Source organism: Elephantulus edwardii, unplaced genomic scaffold (assembly GCF_000299155.1).
Source record: "Elephantulus edwardii isolate Elephantulus edwardi_28Jun2011 unplaced genomic scaffold, EleEdw1.0 scaffold00140, whole genome shotgun sequence".
Classification (NCBI taxonomy): domain Eukaryota; kingdom Metazoa; phylum Chordata; class Mammalia; order Macroscelidea; family Macroscelididae; genus Elephantulus; species Elephantulus edwardii.
This window is the reverse complement of record NW_006399890.1, coordinates 4812629-4832672: the sequence shown is the minus strand read 5'-3', so window position 1 is coordinate 4832672 and position 20044 is coordinate 4812629. Positions and strand designations below refer to the sequence as shown.

At 40.1% G+C, this 20044-nt stretch overlaps 1 protein-coding gene across 1 annotated transcript; it reads right to left on the bottom strand.

Annotated features, from left to right (window-relative positions):
* Positions 1 to 66: 66 nt before the first annotated feature.
* Positions 67 to 19651, bottom strand: CNIH1 (cornichon family AMPA receptor auxiliary protein 1). Its single transcript, XM_006894348.1, has 5 exons — positions 19561 to 19651; positions 8979 to 9047; positions 4408 to 4520; positions 2463 to 2606; positions 67 to 94 (listed from the first exon to the last, which is right to left on the bottom strand). Exons 1-5 carry the CDS (start codon positions 19639 to 19641, stop codon positions 67 to 69), a joined length of 435 nt encoding a protein of 144 aa, XP_006894410.1. The 5' UTR covers positions 19642 to 19651.
* Positions 19652 to 20044: the final 393 nt, after the last annotated feature.

The following is a 20044-nucleotide window of genomic DNA, read 5'->3' as shown; positions in this document are numbered from 1 at the left end:
GATAGAATCCTTCCATTTGGTGGCTTTTGCATGCACTTAACGGGATCAATTCTTCTGTGTGTCGTTCTAAGAGCTCACCAAAACATAGATCATGCTGAAAAGAAGAAAAAAGCTGTTAATTCAAACATTCGTAATAATAAAAACAAGAGACCAAAGCACTGCTTGCTTTATATAGTAAATGCATTTGTGTTGGTATCATAGCATATCAGAGTATGAAGCCACTAATGGTGAATTCACAGTACAATTTTAATTTACATTTATGGACTTTTGCCTAAGGCAGGGCTTGGCTCAACAAATATGCTGTAGTTGTCCTCCGTTTCCTTGCCAATTTTAGCAAGTAGAACAGCACAGCTGAAGGCTTAATGGGGAACCAGAGCTCAGAGAAGCAATGTAAAAACACTGCAGAGTTCTGGAGCTATGTCTAATAATAGGAGCATGAAGCTCTGGAAGGCTCACTTTATGCCCGGCCCTCAGCTAGATACTGATATACATTACCTCACTTAATCTTCAAAGTGGTCCTGGGAGGATATTCTGCCACTTTGTGTGTCAAGTCCACTATGATTCATAGTGATCCCATGAACAAGAGGTCGGAACCTTGCCCTATACTGCACCATCCTCACGATTGCTGACATGCTCAAGCCCACTGTGACAGTCACTATGTTATCAATCCATTTTGCTGAGGGTCTTCCTCTGACCCTCTGCCTTTCCCAGCATAATGTTATTCCCATTTTATAGATAGAAATGATCAAAGAATTCTCATGTAAGAAAGGTTTTATGAAAGAACCACAGGGCTTTAAAAACCAAGGGGGGGAAGCGGTGATCAGCAAACAAAAAGTCATTTAACTTAAGAGGCCCTGGGATGTATACACATGAACTCATCTAAGTTGCCTCAGAAGATAGGCCTTTGCTTCCAAATTGTAAAAGCCTTGATAACACTTAGGAGCAACAGCCTGACATCAGCACTCTTCCAGGCACTTTTTACAGAAACTTAAAATTAACAGGAAATTAGATTGACACATAGAATTTTATCTTTCAGAATCTATTTAATATTGTTATTTTATATATGAGAAACATTTGTACAGGCACTAAGTCTATACATTTTCACAATAAATTTGCAGCTGTACTAAAGTGTACTTTGAAAGCATGAAGGTATGTTTCCTAAGATTCTGTCTAATCACTTGTTTCGATAATGGACACTTATTTGAAGAAACAATACAAGTAAGATACCACTTAGCAAGATTTCAAATAACAAAAAGGAGAAGAAATGACAGCTTAATTATAACAATTTCCTTAAATACAGATGGTTTTATTTTGAAAATCAGATGGAAAGGCATCTCTGGTTGAGCATGTATCAGTAAAAGAAGGGAAAAGTATTTTTCAATAGGTTAGACACATTAAAATTCTATTCTGACCATGACCTGGCCTAGTACGAATAAAAACTCAAAACTCAATGACAGAGTTGGAATGGACTTACATCCCTTCACTGGGTTTCTAAGAGGAGATTTCACACATGAGAAGATAGGGTATCTTTCTACCACAGTATGCCCAGTGGATTCATAATGCCAGAGAGGCAAAGCCTTTGGGTTAACAGCATAACTCCCCATGGACTACAACATGTTGTTGTTGTTGTTGTTAAGTGCCGTCGAGTCGCAGGCGACTCAGACTGCTTATTCCATTTACAGGACCCACAGAGCAATGGGGGTGGAGCTGCATCCCAGAAGGCATATGGCAATGACCGGGGCATTTTCAGTTGTCGTCACTGGGGAAGGGGGCATTAATGGCATCCAGAAGGTCATCTAGAAGTCAAACATGCTGCAAAATGTCCTATAACTCACAAAACAACTCACACAACAAAGATTTATCCTGCTTAAAAAAAGTCAGTAGTGCCAAGACTGAGAAACCCTGACCTAGAGAAATGATGTTATGGGTCTATTATGGCAAAAAAGGAGAAAAATTAGTAACTATATATACCACCCTGTAAGTAGAACCATCCTTATCATTCAGATGCAGCAAAATAGATCATAAAAGGCAGAGAGCATTGTTTCTGAAGAATGATAATGGAAAAAATTAATATTCTCAGGAGAGTTCATTAAATCAAGCAAAAATTGTTCTGCAAATTCACACAGCAATATCTTCTCACTGCCATCACTCAGCTAGGGAGTGATAAAGGAGGATTGTCCTTTTTCCTGTATTTTTCCTTTGTCCTCTGACTATATTTGTCACCAGGCAAATTTTTATTTGAAAATAAAAGCACCCCTGACCTGAGTTTCTGCCTCCAACTGCACTTGTTCCCTTCTTTGACAGATACTAGCATGCATCTTGCTGAACATGTGCAGGTTTGGTGGTGTGTATTTAACAGTTACCACTACTCAAAAAACTGGCTTTACTTAGATTTTGAGGTGACAAGCTCTATAAATACAACCTTTTTTAAGTAGCAAAGTAAGATCATTTTTAAAACTTACCCGTATAGGTAGTAAAAAAATGCTAGGAGATAAAAAGCTAATTTGCACCATCCTTCTTTCTGACAATATGCTAGAATATCTGCATTCATGATGGTGGTGGGGTCATAGAGTCCTGGTCCACTCATCACTGGTCTACTCATATACCTGGAATAAACACAGTCGATCAGCCATTTTGAAAGGGAAGCAAATCTTCAGGATACAAGGAAGAATCTCAAATATTGGTGGATCCCAATTTAGAATGGGATTCTATTACCATGACTCTGTTTTAACCAGAGTGGTTGCTTTCCAAGTTTAAAGGGAATCTCAAGGTAACAGTCTCAGAGGCTCCCCAAAGTTGTTACCAGTCCAGTAAGATCAGTTTTGTTTTATTTTAGCTTTGTTCTCTATTTTTTTCTCTATTCTATTCATGACCATCAACTGTTTTTACCTGGACAGAACAGTTGGTAGTGGCAGCCAGGAACCCTCTAATTATTCTAGTCTTAGGTAAAGTGAAACCACAGTTCCTGGAGACTGGAGTTTGTCTTTTGTTTCCTTCTTTCTCTTTTGCCTCAGACAAGCAGAGACTAAGAGGTGTATCTTTGATAGCTTCTCATAAGCTTTTAAAATATCAGGTACTACTAACCCAACTAGAAAGAAGAACATTATCTTTATGAATTACATTATGCCAGCTAACTAAGCTATATGATTATGGTCCTAAGCCCTCAAACCCAGTAATCCAATCAATGAGATGTTTGGTTACACCTAGGAAGCATCCATAACTATACCATCTAGGGTCTACATACTTAAAATGTGTGTGTGTGTGTGTGTTATATAGATATATATCTATATCTCTATCTATATATATATATTTATCTATATATCACACACAGACATGTATGTACATTTGCCTACACAAATATGTATACATGCACACCAAAACAGTCATATGTGTTTACCTAAATAGACATAAGCATATCTGCCTAACTACTGAGCACTGGACTGCTAACTGAAATGTTCATAGTTCATATTCAGCAGCTATGATGGGGAAGTCTGCTCCAGTTAAGATTTACAACCACAGAAACCCAAAAAGCAGTCTGGAATCAACTTGATGGCAATGGTTTTGTTTGGGGCTTATCTATCTATAAAAGCACACATATATTTTTTTGGCTGTTGCTACACTTATTGCAAAAAATGTTTATATTACGGCTTTTATCAAAAGATCTTCATTCTGTGGCAACAACATATGGACATATCTGTTTTTTTAAAATTCCTGCTATTTAAGAAGACTGGGGAGCTCTGGTGGCCCTAGTGAATAGTTTCCAATCTAAAAGCATGCAGTTCAAATCCACCAGCTGCTCCACAAAAGAAAGATGGGAAATCTCCTCCCATACAATTTATTGCCTCCAAAACCCCACTGGAGGGTCAGCTATGAGTCAATTCCAACTCAGTGATACATAAAAATTACTTATAAAGAATGGACTGAACTACTAGAAAAGCTGTATGGCACTATCTTGTACAAATAACCATGTATTTATTTAAAGTCGTAAGCCATGGAGTTCTACATATACTGTACATTTCAATTTATATGAAGTTCAAAAAGACAGGCAAAATTAATCTAAGTTGATAGAGGTCATCAGTGCCCTGGGGAGGTATGGGCAGTAATTGACTGCTCAGGTCTCAGGAGTCTTCTAGAGGGTTGGAACTGGTACGTACTTTCATCTAGGTGGTAATTTCATGAGAATATACATACATAAAAATACAATGTGCTATATACTCCAGACTTACATGCATTACTGTTATATTTCATTATTTCTAAAAATCTCTTTAAAAGGTATTAGAATTGTTATTCACCAATTTGTTTGTACAATGTCAATGAATTTTCATTTAATGATTAGTATATAAAATAATCACATCAAACAGAATACAATTATAATTTAGTGATTTGAGAAATATTTCTAAATATTACCTCCAAATATGGTATGCCAAGAGGGGCATGTTGAGGCCCAGTGTAAGCCATTCGGCTGCACAGAGGAACATGACACAGAAGAATGCATGGATGAGGTACTCGGGAAGTACGAGCTGGAAGAAAAACACATACGTCAGCAGGCTATCTCTGCATTAAACCTAACATCAACTGCTTACATGGGAGGAGGTGGCAACTAGGCATCCACGATGAAAAGCCACTGTCTGCTTAGAATCAGAACTGAAAGATGCTTCTTTAAAAAAAACAAACTTTTTACTAAAAGCAAGATAACTGACAAACCACAAGATATAGCTTGCATTAAGATATGGCTTAAAACTCAAGTAAGCAAGTTAAATACCAACCAAAGTGAGCCACATTATTAACTAATCAATTGGAATACTTTTGCTTTTCACCATTCAACAAACGATAAAAATACAGAAATTAGGCTATCTGATCACATGCAAAATGATGTGAAAAAAACCCACAAAAACAAAACCCCTCCTCAGAGGTGTACATGTTAGTGTTTTTAAGGTTTTAAGATAAACTAGAAATGTAACATATGCAATATTTAACAAACCACAACACATCACCACAAAAATAGTTTTCCAGTGGAAAGCCAATCAGTCAATAATCTCAGCACAGTCAGGAAGAAACACTAATATGCAAAATGCAAACAATGTACTTTCTGCAATGTAGGAGGGAAAAGATGGGGTTCTTAAACATGAAATTGGAGTTTTCCAGGTACCTGAGCTCCCATTCTTACATGGTCTCTCCTCTCCTTACCCCTGATCCCCACAATATGCTACATACAGACACAAAATTATCTTCAGACAAGTAGGAGCTCAGTGCTCAAATCTTTTGATAGTAGGTAATATTAAGTGAAAGCTTTTCACTGCAATTTCCAAATAACAGCCTCCAAATCACAACTACAAAGCCAATTTCTCAAATATCTACTTTCTATTTCAACCAAATGAAAACTCTATGAATCCTCAATACCATCAAAACTTTCCTGAGGATGTTCTGTAGTCATTCTTCATAGCCAAGCTTATTTTCTAATATTCTCAAGTTAAATTTTCCAATTTAAAGTTGTAAAGTGAACTCTTAAATAACTAATATTTTAAATTAAACCCCAGTAAAAACCAACTAATCTACATTAGTTAGGCATTTACTTAATATACTAAATAACTTAAAGCAATATAATAACAAAAGATGAATGCTGCGTACATATACAGATTTATAAACAGCATAAAACTTTAACATCTATTTTAAGATCAAAGTTAAAACATTTGCAATCTCTAAACAAGAAAACATATACAAGAAATCTTTGAAACTCAATGATTACAAAAGGACCAAGAAAAATAAACATTTTATATAAAATATACATTTTACTTCCACTGTTGTGTTTTTGTTGAAGGCCTTTGAGTCCAGCACAACTCACAGCGACCCTATCAACAAAAGGCTTGAAGCCCCTCTACAACTACTACATTTATCAAAGTTCAAAGGGTTTCTGGGGGCATGTTTATTTAGGAAGTGGATGCCACTCCTGCTTCCAAACCTGTCAAAATATTTTATTGTTGTTATGTGCCAATGAGTTGCTTGTGATGTATAGGGACCCCAAGTACAGCAGCTCTGAACCCTTCTCTGTCCTGAGCCACTCTAACTCCAACACACCCACTAGAAGTTCTATTTATCATGTTGTTGCCCTGTTGAGTTGAAACAAACTCATAGCTGACTCTCCAGCTGGTTTTCAAAGGCAGAATATTGCATGGGAAGAGACTGCCCATCTTCCTCCTATAAAGCAGCTGAGAGACTCAAACCAGCTTTAAGGTTTGAATCACATGCCTTTGGGTTAACAACGCAACTCCTTACTGCTAAGCCACCAGGGTTCCCCTCTGGAATCCTAGTTTAAATTATATGATTTGCCTTTGAAATTTAAAGTCTATTTCAGCCCTCTAAAGCCTAATAACTAGAAATAAAAATCATCATCCAAATTTCAATCTAAATTTACCAGCCAACAAATATGAAGTGACTAATTCTGAAAGCATGATCTTCCCAACTCTTAAACTTTAAGAGTGGTAATAAGCAATCAGCAACCCAACCAACTGGAGAATGAAACAAGCACCACAGTCCCCCTACCCCTCAAAAATACTCCAAATATATATTATTTCTTGCTCATAAAAACCAGTCCTCTCCAATCATTCAGTAATGACCAGCCTTCCCTGGAAGAGATACAAAAATAATTCTATTTAGGAACGAAAATTCACACAAAAACTGGTATCCAGGAAAAAAATACCTCAATCAAGTATGACTGGTATGATAGTACTTCAACTTAATAATATAATCCTGTAATAATCTTATATTATTTTGGTTTTAGTAAATGGTATATAATTTGGTTTTTAGTAAATGGTATTTGTTTTCCCCCATACTTTGGCAGAACTCTCAAAACAAATTTTAAATAGGGAAAACTGTCAGATGCACTGCTGTTAAGCCAATTATCAGCACCCTTTCCAAATGCATCTTGTGCTGGTATAAAAACATCCCTCTAATCTACTGAAGCATAAAGGTATCTCAAGCACGTGTCTTTTCTAAGTGAGAATTTCTTTCCATGAGGAAAATCTATAAATTACACACACAGTAAGATGAAATCACTGTTGTTGTTTTTATGGGACCCCAAGTCAGAGCTAACTCATAGCTGAACCCCTTCAGCAGGTTTTCAGAAACTGTCAATCACACAGGAGGTATGGGCCATCTTTTTTCCAAAGAGCAGCTGGTGGATTTGAACTATGTACTTTTGGGTAAACAAAGCAACTTCTTACCACCAGGCCACCAGAGGTCCCTAAAATGAAATGAGTGTCTTTTAAGTTGGGAATAATAATGAAAAGATAAGTGCTTGAGAGGAGAAAAAAATCAGGCTATCTCAAGTCAGTCTGACTCAACTAAATGTGCAATCTTGAGTGAAGCTCCTAAACTTCTCTGTTTTCCTACACATGAAAATAACAATATGGCTACCACTAAAGACTGAAAAAATCCAGGCAAGGTTTTAGCACTTAATCGGACACTTAGGAATGTTCTCACTGAATTCCAGCCTATTACATTACCCTCACATCATTCGGTTATTTAAAATCATAAACAGTCAGAGGATAGAATTCAAACAGCTTTTAAAAGTAGAAGTCTTCATCATTAATATCTTAGTAACAATCAGTTTTAACTACTAAACTTGAGATGTTTTTACAACAAATACATCATACTTTCCAATAGAAGACATATATACGTTTCACACAAATAGAGAAACAGCTGGTAAATTAACACTTTTAATTGCACCTAAATCAAGAGTCTTACTTTAAGAGTTCTTTAAACACACACTAGAAATCTATACCATCACCCATATTTATCTTGGAAAAAAGTGATAAATGAGCAAATGAACTCTATACGCTTTATTTAACTAACTGTACATACTCTTCCAGAAAGACCCACTAGCATGCATTAAAATTCTACACAATGAACATCCATTTATACAAGTTCTCATCTTCATTAAGATTCATATTAACAATTATTGTATTCCATTTCTTAAAGAAATATCCACTGCTTTCTTACAAATGACTTTTAGATTTCTGACCAATAAAATCTATAAACTAAAAGGAGAACCTTTCTGAGTAAAGGAACTCACACAGATCAAACCCTAAGCACAGCAGAGATATAGTCATATCACATCTCAGAACTTAGTACAAAATTGTTTTCTAAATTTAGAACAAATACATACAAATAACTACGTACACAATGTACACAAACTATTGTCCATAAAATTCTGGCAGGAGGAGTTCTAAAGACAGCATTATCACAAGATTCCAGAGCTAAAATCAGAGCTATCAGCAGAAACGGAATGATTAGTTATACATTCTTTGGAATTAACTCAAGGACAAAACTAGACATAGTAGTTAAAGCCATATTAAAAGTTAATTTGAGTACAACTTAAAAATAAAACATAACCCTAGAAAAATCTCACATCTATTAAAGGCATTCTATTTTAACCTGCTTCCAAGCACTGCACTAAATAATTTAATAAAAGTGTCTATGGCTATAATGTGGGGGGAAAAGCATAAGCATGTAACAGCTTTCCCTACTTGACTGGGCCAGCAAGCAAACATTTGCATAAAATATAAAATTATAAACCTCAACAGGCATATGAACAAAGCACACTGAACAAAACATTACAAATACAAATGCTATAACCATCCCCATGAAAATGACTCTAGCATTAACACATTAAACCAGAAAGCAGTACACACCTTTAGTGCAATTTTGACTCTTTTAATCTTTTTGACCTTTTCAACTGTCTTTGGCCGACAATGTAAAAAGCAGATTGGAAGAATGTTAGTATGACAGCTGACAAGACCAAGAGCTGATTAATAACAGAATAGTCAAGCAATATCAGGAAAAACTATTTTTTTAAATTCTTTCTACTTTGAAAAGTACAAATATTAAATCACTGATAATGTAAGCCATCTTCACCTTATATTAAGTTAAAAGGAAACAATTTTCAAAATCTAAGTATCAAAACCTTTATTATAACTTACAGGATTCAGGGTATTACATTGGTCTATAGGATTCTTGTAATCGGTCTTCAGTTCATCAAATGCTATAATCTAAAAGAAAATTGAAATAGTTAGGACAAGTCACTGGAATAAAACGCTACAACAAACCTGATGCATCATCATATAATTATTGAATAAAATTAATAAACCAAAAGCAAAGGTCCACCAATAACATACATACTGATTTGTAAAGTCAATATATGCCTTGTAAAATAACTGGAATCAGACTTAAGAACTGAAAATACTTTCAAGTTATTGTCATTAAAACGATCTAAAATCCCTGTGATAAACAGCATCTTCAATTTTCAATTTCTACAATGCCTCCGGTTCACTATTTTACGTACCTGAAATTATATTTCCTCCACTCACAAAACACTATATCCACCATTCATCTGTCAATCTGTCATAAAGGTAGCATAGAAGATATTGTGATACTGGAAGCCTTGCCACTAGTGTTTCAAATACCAAGGGTTGTCCATGGTGAACAGATTTAAGCACAGCTTCCAAATTAAGATGTTGTTGTTGTTGTTGTTGTTGTTGTTGTTGTTGTTATGTGCCGTCGAGTCGTTTCCGACTCATAGCGACCCTATGCACAACAGCCCTAAACCCTGCTCTGTCCTGCGCCAACCGCACCGCCTCTGACACACCCATCCCGATTACCCCAGTCACCAAATCAATCCATCTCATAGAGGGTCTTCCCCTCCTGCACTGTCCCTCAACCCTCCCAAGCATGATGTCCCTCTCCAAGGACCCATCCCTCCTGGCAACATGTCCAAAGTATGACTAAGAAAAAAAAGAATATGGAAATCTAGCTTGAAATAAAATAGGCCAGTGAAAACTTTATGAATAGCAGAGGAACACTATCTGGTATAGAGCCAGAAGCTGAACTCCTCAGGTGGGAAGACACAAGGAATACTACTGCGGAAGAGCGGACTCTTCAAGGTAGAATTAACTTCAGCAATATGGATGGAGTAAAGCTTTTGAGACCTTCAATTGCTGATGCTGCACAAGCAGAAACACTACAAACACGGATTAATAACTAAAACAGTGAGTGCATGAAGTAAATAAATAAATCTAGAAAAATCAAACATTGCCAAAAACGAAACAGAATGTATAGAAATCCATGTCAGACATTCAAATTTAGTGCCAGCAGGCTGGTTCTTCGGACTCACAGTGACTATCCACCATGTTTCCCAGACAATAAATCTTTATGGGAGGGAACTGGCCATCTTTCTCCCTTGAGGCAATTAGTGGATTTGAATTATCAAGCTTTTGGTTAGCAGCCTGATATGCTGTACATTATGCCACCAATCAGCTGAAAGGGCTGGTATTAGCCACTCAAATAAGACTATCCTATGGTCTGGTGGCCTAGTGGTAAGGAATTGGGCCACCAACCCAAAGACATGCAGTCCTAATCCACCAGCCACTCCAAAGAAAAAAGATGGGCAGTCTCCTCCCATTTGATTTACTGCCTCTGAAAACCTGATGGGGTCAGCTATTGAGTCGAAGGTCCCTAACCTAATCATATGGTTTACTATGCCAACAATAACAAATTGAGGAAGAATGGCATTGAGTTCATTATCAAACAGATCACATAAAGATTTATACTGAAATGCAGCATTGTCACTGCTACTATTCATATGCCTAAAAGGAAAACCAGTTAAAATATGACTCAAATTTATTTATCAACCACTAAAGACAAAGACAGAGAAAGATTTTATCAACTTCTACAATGTGAAACTGATCAAACATGCAGTCAAGATGCATTAATACAACAGATCCTGGGTGGAGCCAAGCAGCCCACACAGTCTTCCTCACAACTGCCACCACTACCCTCTGGAGTGTCATCTCTCTCCTGTGCACAAAGGCAACTCTTAAGGAAAAACTGATTGCACCAGTTGCAGAAGAGGAGGCAGCAGTTCCAAACAGTAAAATCACTGTAGTGGGTGTTGGACAAGTTGGTATGGCATGTGCTCATCAGCATTTTGGAATAGTCTCTGGCAATGAACTTGCCCTTGTGGATGTTTTAGAAGACAAACAAAGGAGAAATGAAGGATCAGGACATCGAAAATCATAGCCGATAAGGATTACTCTGACCGCTAATTCTAAGATTGTGGTGGTAACTGCAGGAGTCCATCAGCAAGAGGGGGTTAGTTGACTCAACCTGACGCAGAGGAATGTCAGTGTCTTCAAATTCATTATTCTTCAGATCATCAAATACAGTCTCGACTCCATGATAATTGTGGTTTGCAGGATCCAAGATGGCGGTGGAGGCAGAGACAGCGTGGTGAGTTGCGGGGGCAGCAAACCACTTAAAGCAGGGCCATTATGGCCTTCCACAGACTTCAGCTTATTGATAATTGAACACTTAAACAGTTGATGACTGGCACTCAGTGAAGATCGAGGCTCCAACAACAGAAATTCAAGGATTCCCAAGGAGAAATGGGTGAGTCTCGTGGCTCCCAACCCTCCACTGCACAGCCTGCGCTGCGCCACACAGCCGCTGCAGCTCCATGAGGCTTCCACAGCCAGAACGAATGGATTCCCTCACCCAGGATGGATGCTGGGCACCAGCCCTCCTCAAGACTGGTACAGTGAAGCCACCACACTGCCGCAAGGTAGACTTGTTCTGGAGAGAATTCTTGGAATTCTTGGAGCCAGAATGGCGGCTGTAGGGGAAGCAGGCGCCCTCGGGCCACCAGCACAAGAGGGGCCACATACCTGCTGAGCGCCCATGCGGCAGGGTGGGGGGGGGCGCGCCCCCAACGGCTGCCTGCGCTGGGCGGGGGGCGTGCGCCCTGCTGGCAGCCTGAGTAGGAGGTGGGGGATGGGATGCATGCCCGCCATCTGCAGGTTTGGGTTTCCTTGGACAGGCCAAAGAGGACGATTACCTATATAATGGATTGCTGAAAGTCACTGTGAGTCTGATGACTTTAACAGTGGCAGCATGCACAAGAGGACTGACATCCTAAATGTACCACATATTTTGTTCTGTTGAATGCTTCTGCCAAAAGATGGTTAGACCTGTGGGGAGTCTGTTCACAATTCTCAGGTTCCCTTTATCATATATAAAGGGGGAGGGCAGTGACACCTACTTCAAAATAGTATGACCACTTATGGGGCGGGGGGAGTAAAAGTGGCACTGCTGGAATTGGAAACACTATCCCTAACCACAGAGTCCTCAGTCAGGCGAAGGGACCAGACTGGGGTAGGGGCAATTAGAGGGGGAGTATACCAGCTAGCTCCTGGGGGGTGTTGCCCTGCTCGGGATGGGCTGCCCTTGGCCCCCAGCTCGGGGCAAGCCGTTGCAGCCCTCTGCCTGGGGCGGGCTGCCCTTGGCCCTCAGCTTGGGGTGAGTCGTTGCGGCCCTCAGGGTGAGCTCCTCAGTCCCCAGATTGTGCCATCTGACCCCTGGGTGGGGAAGGGGAAAAAAAAAAAAGAATGCCTAGGGTATCCAGAGAATGTTACCTAGGCCACCTTCTGCCACCCTCTCCCAGTAAACCTGAAAGCAACACCCTCAAAGCCCTTCTATTTGTAACTGACAAGTTTGTTCTTTCTAGGTTTGCTCCCTTTCCTATAGGTAACCTTAACACTGAGTTTTACTCCAGAATTGACCCTGAACCCAGTGCCAGTGACAAAAAGGAAATAAAACTGACAGCTAAGGAAGCAAAGGAGGATGGAGCCTCTGGGTTCAACCAGCCATCCCCACTGGACCCACCTGGGAAAACACTTTGCAGTCCAGAGGGGAGCAAATGACAGGAAAATATCTTCTGACAGAGCAAGAAGGCAAGCAGCTGTAACCCAAGACCACCAGTAAGGTGATAAAGCGTCCTCCCTTCCCCCCTTTACATCTACGCCCCTGTTCAGCATGAAGAAGCCAGAGAGTCGGCATCCAATTCCCAAATCAATAAGACAGTTGGTTTAATTACCATTGGAAAATGCTTGTCATTCCTCTGTAGCATCTGGTCCCCACTGGACCCTCATCATTTCCTTCACCTGCTCCCCCCACCGACCAAACTGTGCAGCTCTGCAACTGCATCCTGGCCCATCCTCACCCTTCTGCCCCCAACCCTCACCTCCTTGTACCCCCAATATGTTTTTCCCAATAAAAAAAAAAATAAAAAAATTTAAAAAAAAATTGTGGTTTGCAACCCAGTGGATATTCATACATATACTACCTGGAAACTAAGTGGGCTGCCCAAGCACCATGTGACTGGGAGTGGGTGTAACATGGATTCTCCTCAGTTTTTTTACCTTATGGCTGAAAACTTGGCATTCATCCCAGAAGCTGCCATGGATGGATTTTTGGAGAAAATGGCAATTCAAGTGCAATGGTGTGGTGCGATGTGGCAGGAGTTTCTCTCCAGGAACTGAATCCAAAGATGGGGATGGACAATAGTGAAAATTGGAAGGAAGTGTGTAAAATAGCAGTTGAAAATGCCAATGAAGCTATAAGGCTCAAAAGACAAACCAAGTGGTCTACTGGTGAGGTAGGATCTTTCTAATTTGTCTGCCCTTACCTGCAGCATTTCTTACACAAAAGCACCATGTAAGAACGTGCATCCCTGTTCAAAGCCATTACAAGAGTAACCAAGGTGATTCTCTTTTCTAATCATAAATATATTCTTTTAAAGGTCACCAAGCTAAAGACTGAATTTGAGTAAACCTGGGTGCTGCCAGATTCTTAAGGCCTGATGAGTAAAACAATTCAAGACATGGCAAGGAGAGAGAAAACAACCTAGATTCCAACTTATGGCAACTCTGTCAGAAATGAGAAGGATGACATAGAATAGTCCAGGGCTCAAATCTGTTGTTCATAGCATCTCTATAAATTGTACTTGACTCAGTGATACCTAACAAGTAGATATGCTACAGATTAGTATTGGCCCATGGTGTTTTCTTGGCTATAATCTTCCAGTTTGTTATTCCAGGTCATTGACAGGATTTCTGACTCAGCAACTCCATGTGTTAGAGTAACTCACTAAACTCACTGCCACTGAGTCAGCTTTCTGATACTGTAAACTTTTTTAGAGGATACTACCCATCTTTCTCTCAGAGAGGCTGGTGGATTAAAAAAGTAAACATTCTGGTTATTAGCTCAGCATGTTACACACCATCCCACCAGAGATGCTTCTGTTTTAACCTTAAGGAACAGAGAATACAGAACTTCAAAATCAAAATTACTATTTTTATAGAAATTAAACATAAACACTACTTTGTCATGTTAACTCACGAGTCAAAGAAGTCAAATGGCACTATGTTTGAGGGGAAAGTATTTTAGTTGTTGTCACTACAGGACAGAGAATCTAAACTCTTCTAGTGGATTAAGAATAGTACCTTCGGCAAGTTTTGGTGGCCTGGTGGCAAGAGGATGCACTACAATTCCAGAGGTAAACAAAAAAAATAATTTAAAAAAAATAGTATCTTCATACCTGAGACAGTGTTACTGAATATTATCAACACTCAGCAATTTATCTTTCACTTTCAATATGCTGGCTTATTTCCCTATTAAAGTTCTTAATTTCATGGTAAGACATTACTTTTATAAATTTCTATATTTTTATAGAATTCATCATCCTTAACATCTCTAAAATAATTCAGAATAGAAGGACAATAATTAAACATTAAAATGTTTATGATTTACAAGTGCAAAGATTTTTGTTGAGTTCACAGCTATTTATTCCAGAGCTTAGAAGAGTGCCAAACACATAGTTAAGTATTCTACAACGATTTGCTGAATGGTAGGAGAAAATGGGAAGCAGGGAGGAAGCAAAAAGCTCTGGTGGGCTTGCAGAAAGGAGTGGCACTGATAACTAAAAGGCATGCAGTTCAAATCTACCAACTCCTCTGCGTGATAAAAATGGGCAATCTCCTCCCATGCAATTTAAAGCTAGCCCCTAAAAAATAGGTGGGTCAGCTATGAGTTGATTCTGACCAAACAGCAACTAACAACAACACTCACTAAAAGGCATTTTCCTTTGCTAATAACATACTTTGGACAGGTTGCAAGGTGGGACCAGTCCTTGAAGAGGGACATCACGCTTGGGAGCGTAGAGGGACAGCACAAGAGAAGACGACCCTCGATGAGATGGATTGATTTAGTGACTGGGTAACAGGGGTAGATGTGTCGGAGACAATGAGACTGGCACAGGATAGAGCAGGGTTTAGGGCTGTTGTACACAGGGTCGCTATGAGTCACAGGCAACTCACAGCACATAACAACAATAACTCCTAACACTTAAAATGTTAAAAATATACAATTCTATTAATTTCAAGTTATTTATGAACTTTATTAGTCAACTGCTTGATATTATAGACCAAACCCATGGCTACGGCATCAATTCTGATGCTTAGTTGACTCTACAGGGCAGATTATTTCCAGATATACTGCACTAGGAAAGTCTGCAGTTAGGGACCTCTCCAAATTATTAAGGAGTAGTGACATCAGTTTGAGAAGTAAGATGTGTCTGATTCAGGCCATGGTCTTTCCCATTCCTTCTGAGTTCTGGATTAAGGAATACAGAAGAATTGACACCTCTGAACTGCTGTGTTGGAGAAGAGAGCTGAACATCCTATGAACTGCCAAAATAACAAACAGATATGTCTTGGCGAAAGTATAGCCAAAGGACTCTTCAGAGGTAAAGATGATAAAGCTTCGCCTCACATACTTTAGGTATGTTGCTAGAAGGGGCTAGTCCTTGAAGAGGAACAAGATGCTCAAAAAGGCAGAAAGTCAGTCAAGGAGAGGAAGATCCTCAACCTGGGGGACCGACATAGTGCTGCAACAGGCTCTAGCCTGTTAGGAAGCATGTGGATAACAGAGGATACAAGAGGTTTTAGATCTGTTGTTCACAAGATCACTATGGGTGACACTCAACTCAAAAGTCCCTAACAACAACATAACAACATCACAGTATTTCAAAGTCTATAATCTTTTTTTTTTTGGGGGGGGGGGATTTTTCCCCCTACTAGTTTATTTACAAAATTTTAATATAGTGTTTCCAAGGCTATAATCTTTACAGAAGCAGACTGCTACATCTTTCGACCAAGAAACAGATGGTTGGTTCAAACTTCCAACCTTTTGGTTAACAGCTGAATTCTTAACTATTGTACTACGAGGGCTCCCTTATTTTATATTAGCTGTGATACATAACCAATTATTTTAGTGACAAAGGGCAAAACAAGGATCATATTCACAAACATAACTTGTTGCCAATAATAAGCTCCGGTTTAAAAGCAGAATGTAAAACTAACTCTTCTTTGGTCATTATCTTCAAGTAATTTCAAGGAGTCTTTTAATATGTGGATTTCAAAGGGAGCTCTAGTAGCCTTTTCTGTAGGAAGCTGCACTACTAACCCAAAGAGGTTCAAATTCACTAGACACTACTCAGGAGAAATATGGGCAATCTTCTCCCATGTGATTTACAGCCTCAGAAAACCCCACTAGAGGGTCAGCTGTGAGTCACTTCTAATTGATGGCACAGTTTGAGTTTTTTAATAATTGTATCTGAAAAGGCTTCTGATTTTTTGACTATTACATAAACCACAGTTTCCAAGACTTTTGGGAAGATTCTTAAACTAGTGATTTTTTTTTCAGCTGGACAGTGGCCTTCACAAAATTTTCCACAAAAATATGAAAACAATAAAACAGATATTGCTACTGTGGACTGTGCACCCCATGGGGTTGGGAGGAGTGTGTCTGCTGATCCTAAATTCCTAAAAGACACCAAACTACACAATATAGGTTAACTTCAAACTTGACACAAGCACTTAGGGAAAGACTTCCTTCATTTTAGCCTTAAAAAAAAAAATTCCCAACCCTAGTTAGTGAGAAAGCAGCTGTACAATAAACTCCAGTATCCTCAACCTTAGTCTTCCACGGTGCACGTGGCAACTGTGTGACTTGGGATAAAACTGACAGAAAATCATCAGAATAAGAATTGCCCTAAAAACAATAACTAATACAAGACTTTTAGACTTTCTACTTGAAATGTCCAAATGAGTCTTCTGAAGGATGTATAAACTAGCTAAGAAAATACACATAACCCTTTCATGGTCCAATTATTTTCAACTCTGGATTGTTGTTACTACTATGCGCTTTCCTCACTGGAAAGCATACTGAATCAAGAAGCATTTCTGACATTGTGTTCTGCTAAACAGATGTTAATACCTATTAAGTGAGACATATACGTCTCTCTCTACTCTAGGGGTATCAATTACAAGACACACACCCCCCTCTCAGTAGATATGATAATCAGAACACAAACAGCCCTCTGAACTCAGGGCCACCTAGTTACCTCGACAGATGTATGCCATTTAGAGCACCTGATAATGCAGTATTGTTGTGAATGTGAAAGTACTTAGAGAAACTTCCAAATAACCAGGAAATATATTTTAAATGCTCACATAACAGTTAAAAAAAAAAAAAGATGAAGTAAAAGTTTTACAAAATCACATCTTTAGATACATCAAATTGAGGCTTGGGGGTATATAAAATTGACTGTTGAACTGCTAAGCAAAGTCTGAATCCGCTTGTCACTCTAAGGGAGAAAAATGAGGCAGTGTCCTACTATTACAATTTACAGCCTAGGAAACTCAATGGATGGTCGAGGAGAGTCTGAAGTAACTTGAGAGCAGTACAACTTCTGAGTGACAATGTGTCACCCACACAATACCCTGAAAACAGCAATCTGTGGTACCTAGGTCTTCTCCTGATAATGCATACACAGTGAGAAAGCAGCTGTACAATAAACTCCAGAGAAGGAAAACTTGCGTCTACACTATGTTCTGTAGGGTACGAAAGAATTAGGGTTAAGTAGCTAATAGGGGAAAAAAAAAAAAAACCAAACCCAACCCTGTTTATTTAGAATTATTTTCCTGAGGGTTACAGTAGTAAGCCACTGAACATCTAAGAAATCCCAAACTAGAAAAACTCTCCACTTATCCTGTAGAACATATATAATTTTTTTTCTAATTCTACAAAAGGACTTAAGAGTTACCCACTTAACCCAGACACACATTCATTTCAAAGCTAAAACAAAAATTATCGATTTAAGAAGTGAACTCTGGGTTTTCATGAAATCAAACACGGCCTGGGCTGGGTTAAAAATGTAAAGCGAGAGGCACCTTACAGATCTCTTCTGCAAACCACCCCCAGGAAATAAGGCGCAGTTTGCGCCACATAAACAATTTTGAAAGCTGTGAGAGACTCATACATTGCAGGTGGTACGCATCCCAAGTTATTTACTGTTCTCGCTTTCATGAAGAGCCCAGGAAGCGAGGCAGCTTTCCCCATTGGTTTCTGCTGAAGCTCAATTTGCATTAACAGTTATTTCTAATAGAGATAATAAATAATAAAGCCTGCACAAGCTTTTCCCCACCCCACCACAGTCAGGTTGTAAACTAATTACAACCCTCTTTAGCAAAAAGGCATGGATATGTGACATTGCTCCATTCACAAAGCCATTTCTGCACATGTTCCACATACAAATGTTTGTTATGGGAATGGAGAGAATCGAATTCACATCAGAGAATCTCTGCCCAATCATTCCGTTTAAAACTAATATTCCAGAATGTACTAGAATACAGGAAGTAGAGATGAAATAAGAGAACTTTTTTAATGCCGGCCTCCAGAGGGTTTTCAAGGCTTTTAATTTTGTGCCAGGACAACAGTAATCCTTAAAATCTCGTAGAGAACTATGTCCTTGAGAACATACTATCTGTTGCTTTAGTAAGGAAATGATCTGTTTCTATCGTACAAGATAATGTGAAGAACATTAGGTTCAGATCAATTAAGGTTCATTTTAAGGCAGAAAAGGTTAAGGTTTCGAAACATTTTCAAAAGCACATTAAAAGTGCCTTTACTAAATCAAATGACTCATAAGATGGAGATGGCTCTGAAGACTGTCTCTTGAAAAACTGGCAGTTACAGTGTGATTTGGGGGTAAGAGCCGCGAGGCAGTGAACAAAGTAACCAATGCAACCTATACCGACATCGAAGTTCACCTGGACACAGGAATCGAAAGAACGTGATTTCACTTGAAGCGCTCACAAGCGCTGAAAAGAAGAGTTGTAAATTCAAGAAGGTTATAGCTATCTCACTTTTGGCCACAACTCTTGCGGAAACCAGGGGGAGGAAAGGTAATGTGGATTAAATAGTAAAAACTGGGGAAGCTCCATACATGTCAAGAGCGGGGCCCGCCCGCGCGCTGTCCCGGGGCCGGCAAGGCTGGCGGCCGGGGCGAGCGCGACGCTGACCGGGCGGGCCCGACGGGGTGCAGGCGCCCCTCCCAGACCCGGAGGGGCAGCGGAGCGCGAGGCCTGCGGCCGGGAGCGCGAGGCACAACCCTCTGACGACGGCGAGCCCCGGGTCCTCAGCCCGACAGCCCCCCGTCCGCGCAGGGAGAGGGCACTGCCCCTCATGTCGTGGCCAGCACTGACCTCGCCCAACCGCATCCCGAGGCGCACAGACCTCCGGCGGCCGTCACGGCTCCGGCTGCGACCCGGAGGCGAGAGGAGGCTGCGCAGCCGCTGCCCGGCCCTCCCTCCCCAGGCCCTTACTCACGTGCCAGATGGCGAAAAAGATAAGCGCGGCCGTGAGCAGCAGCGCCAGCATGTAGCAGAAGGCCGCGAACGTGAACGCCATGGCCGAGGAGGAGGAGCGGCGAACAGGACCGGTGGCAACGGAGAAAGGAGGCGCAGAGCCCTCTGGGTAAAACCATTCACTTCCCCCGGCCACAGCAGCGACCGCCGCCGCCTCAGCGGCGCCCGGCCCCCTCCACCGCGCCTGCGTACGAGCTCGGGCCCGCCGGCTCCCTCTCGTGGCTGGCGTCTGCATTACACATCTATTATTACAGTTCCTTTCCCCTTCCACGCCGTATTTGATGTGAGCCTTACATGTTCCGTACTCCGGATACTGTTAGGGAAGCTATTGCTTGGAAAGGGACGTCATGCTTGGAAAGATGGAGCGACGCTGAAGGAGAAGACTCCTAACGAGATGAATTGACAGTGACTGCAGCAATGGGCTCAAGTATGTCTGAAATGATGAG

What these genes read in the sequence shown, in the direction of transcription:
- CNIH1 (XM_006894348.1), bottom strand. Translation starts at nt 19,641, where the DNA reads ATGGCGTTCACGTTCGCGGCCTTCTGCTACATGCTGGCGCTGCTGCTC. An exon ending in TCTTTTTCGCCATCTGGCAC is followed by an intron (nt 9,048 to 19,560) that starts GTGAGTAAGGGC and finishes ATTTTCTTTTAG; the next exon opens with ATTATAGCATTTGATGAACT. An exon ending in TTGGCATACCATATTTGGAG is followed by an intron (nt 2,607 to 4,407) that starts GTAATATTTAGA and finishes TGTTTATTCCAG; the next exon opens with GTATATGAGTAGACCAGTGA.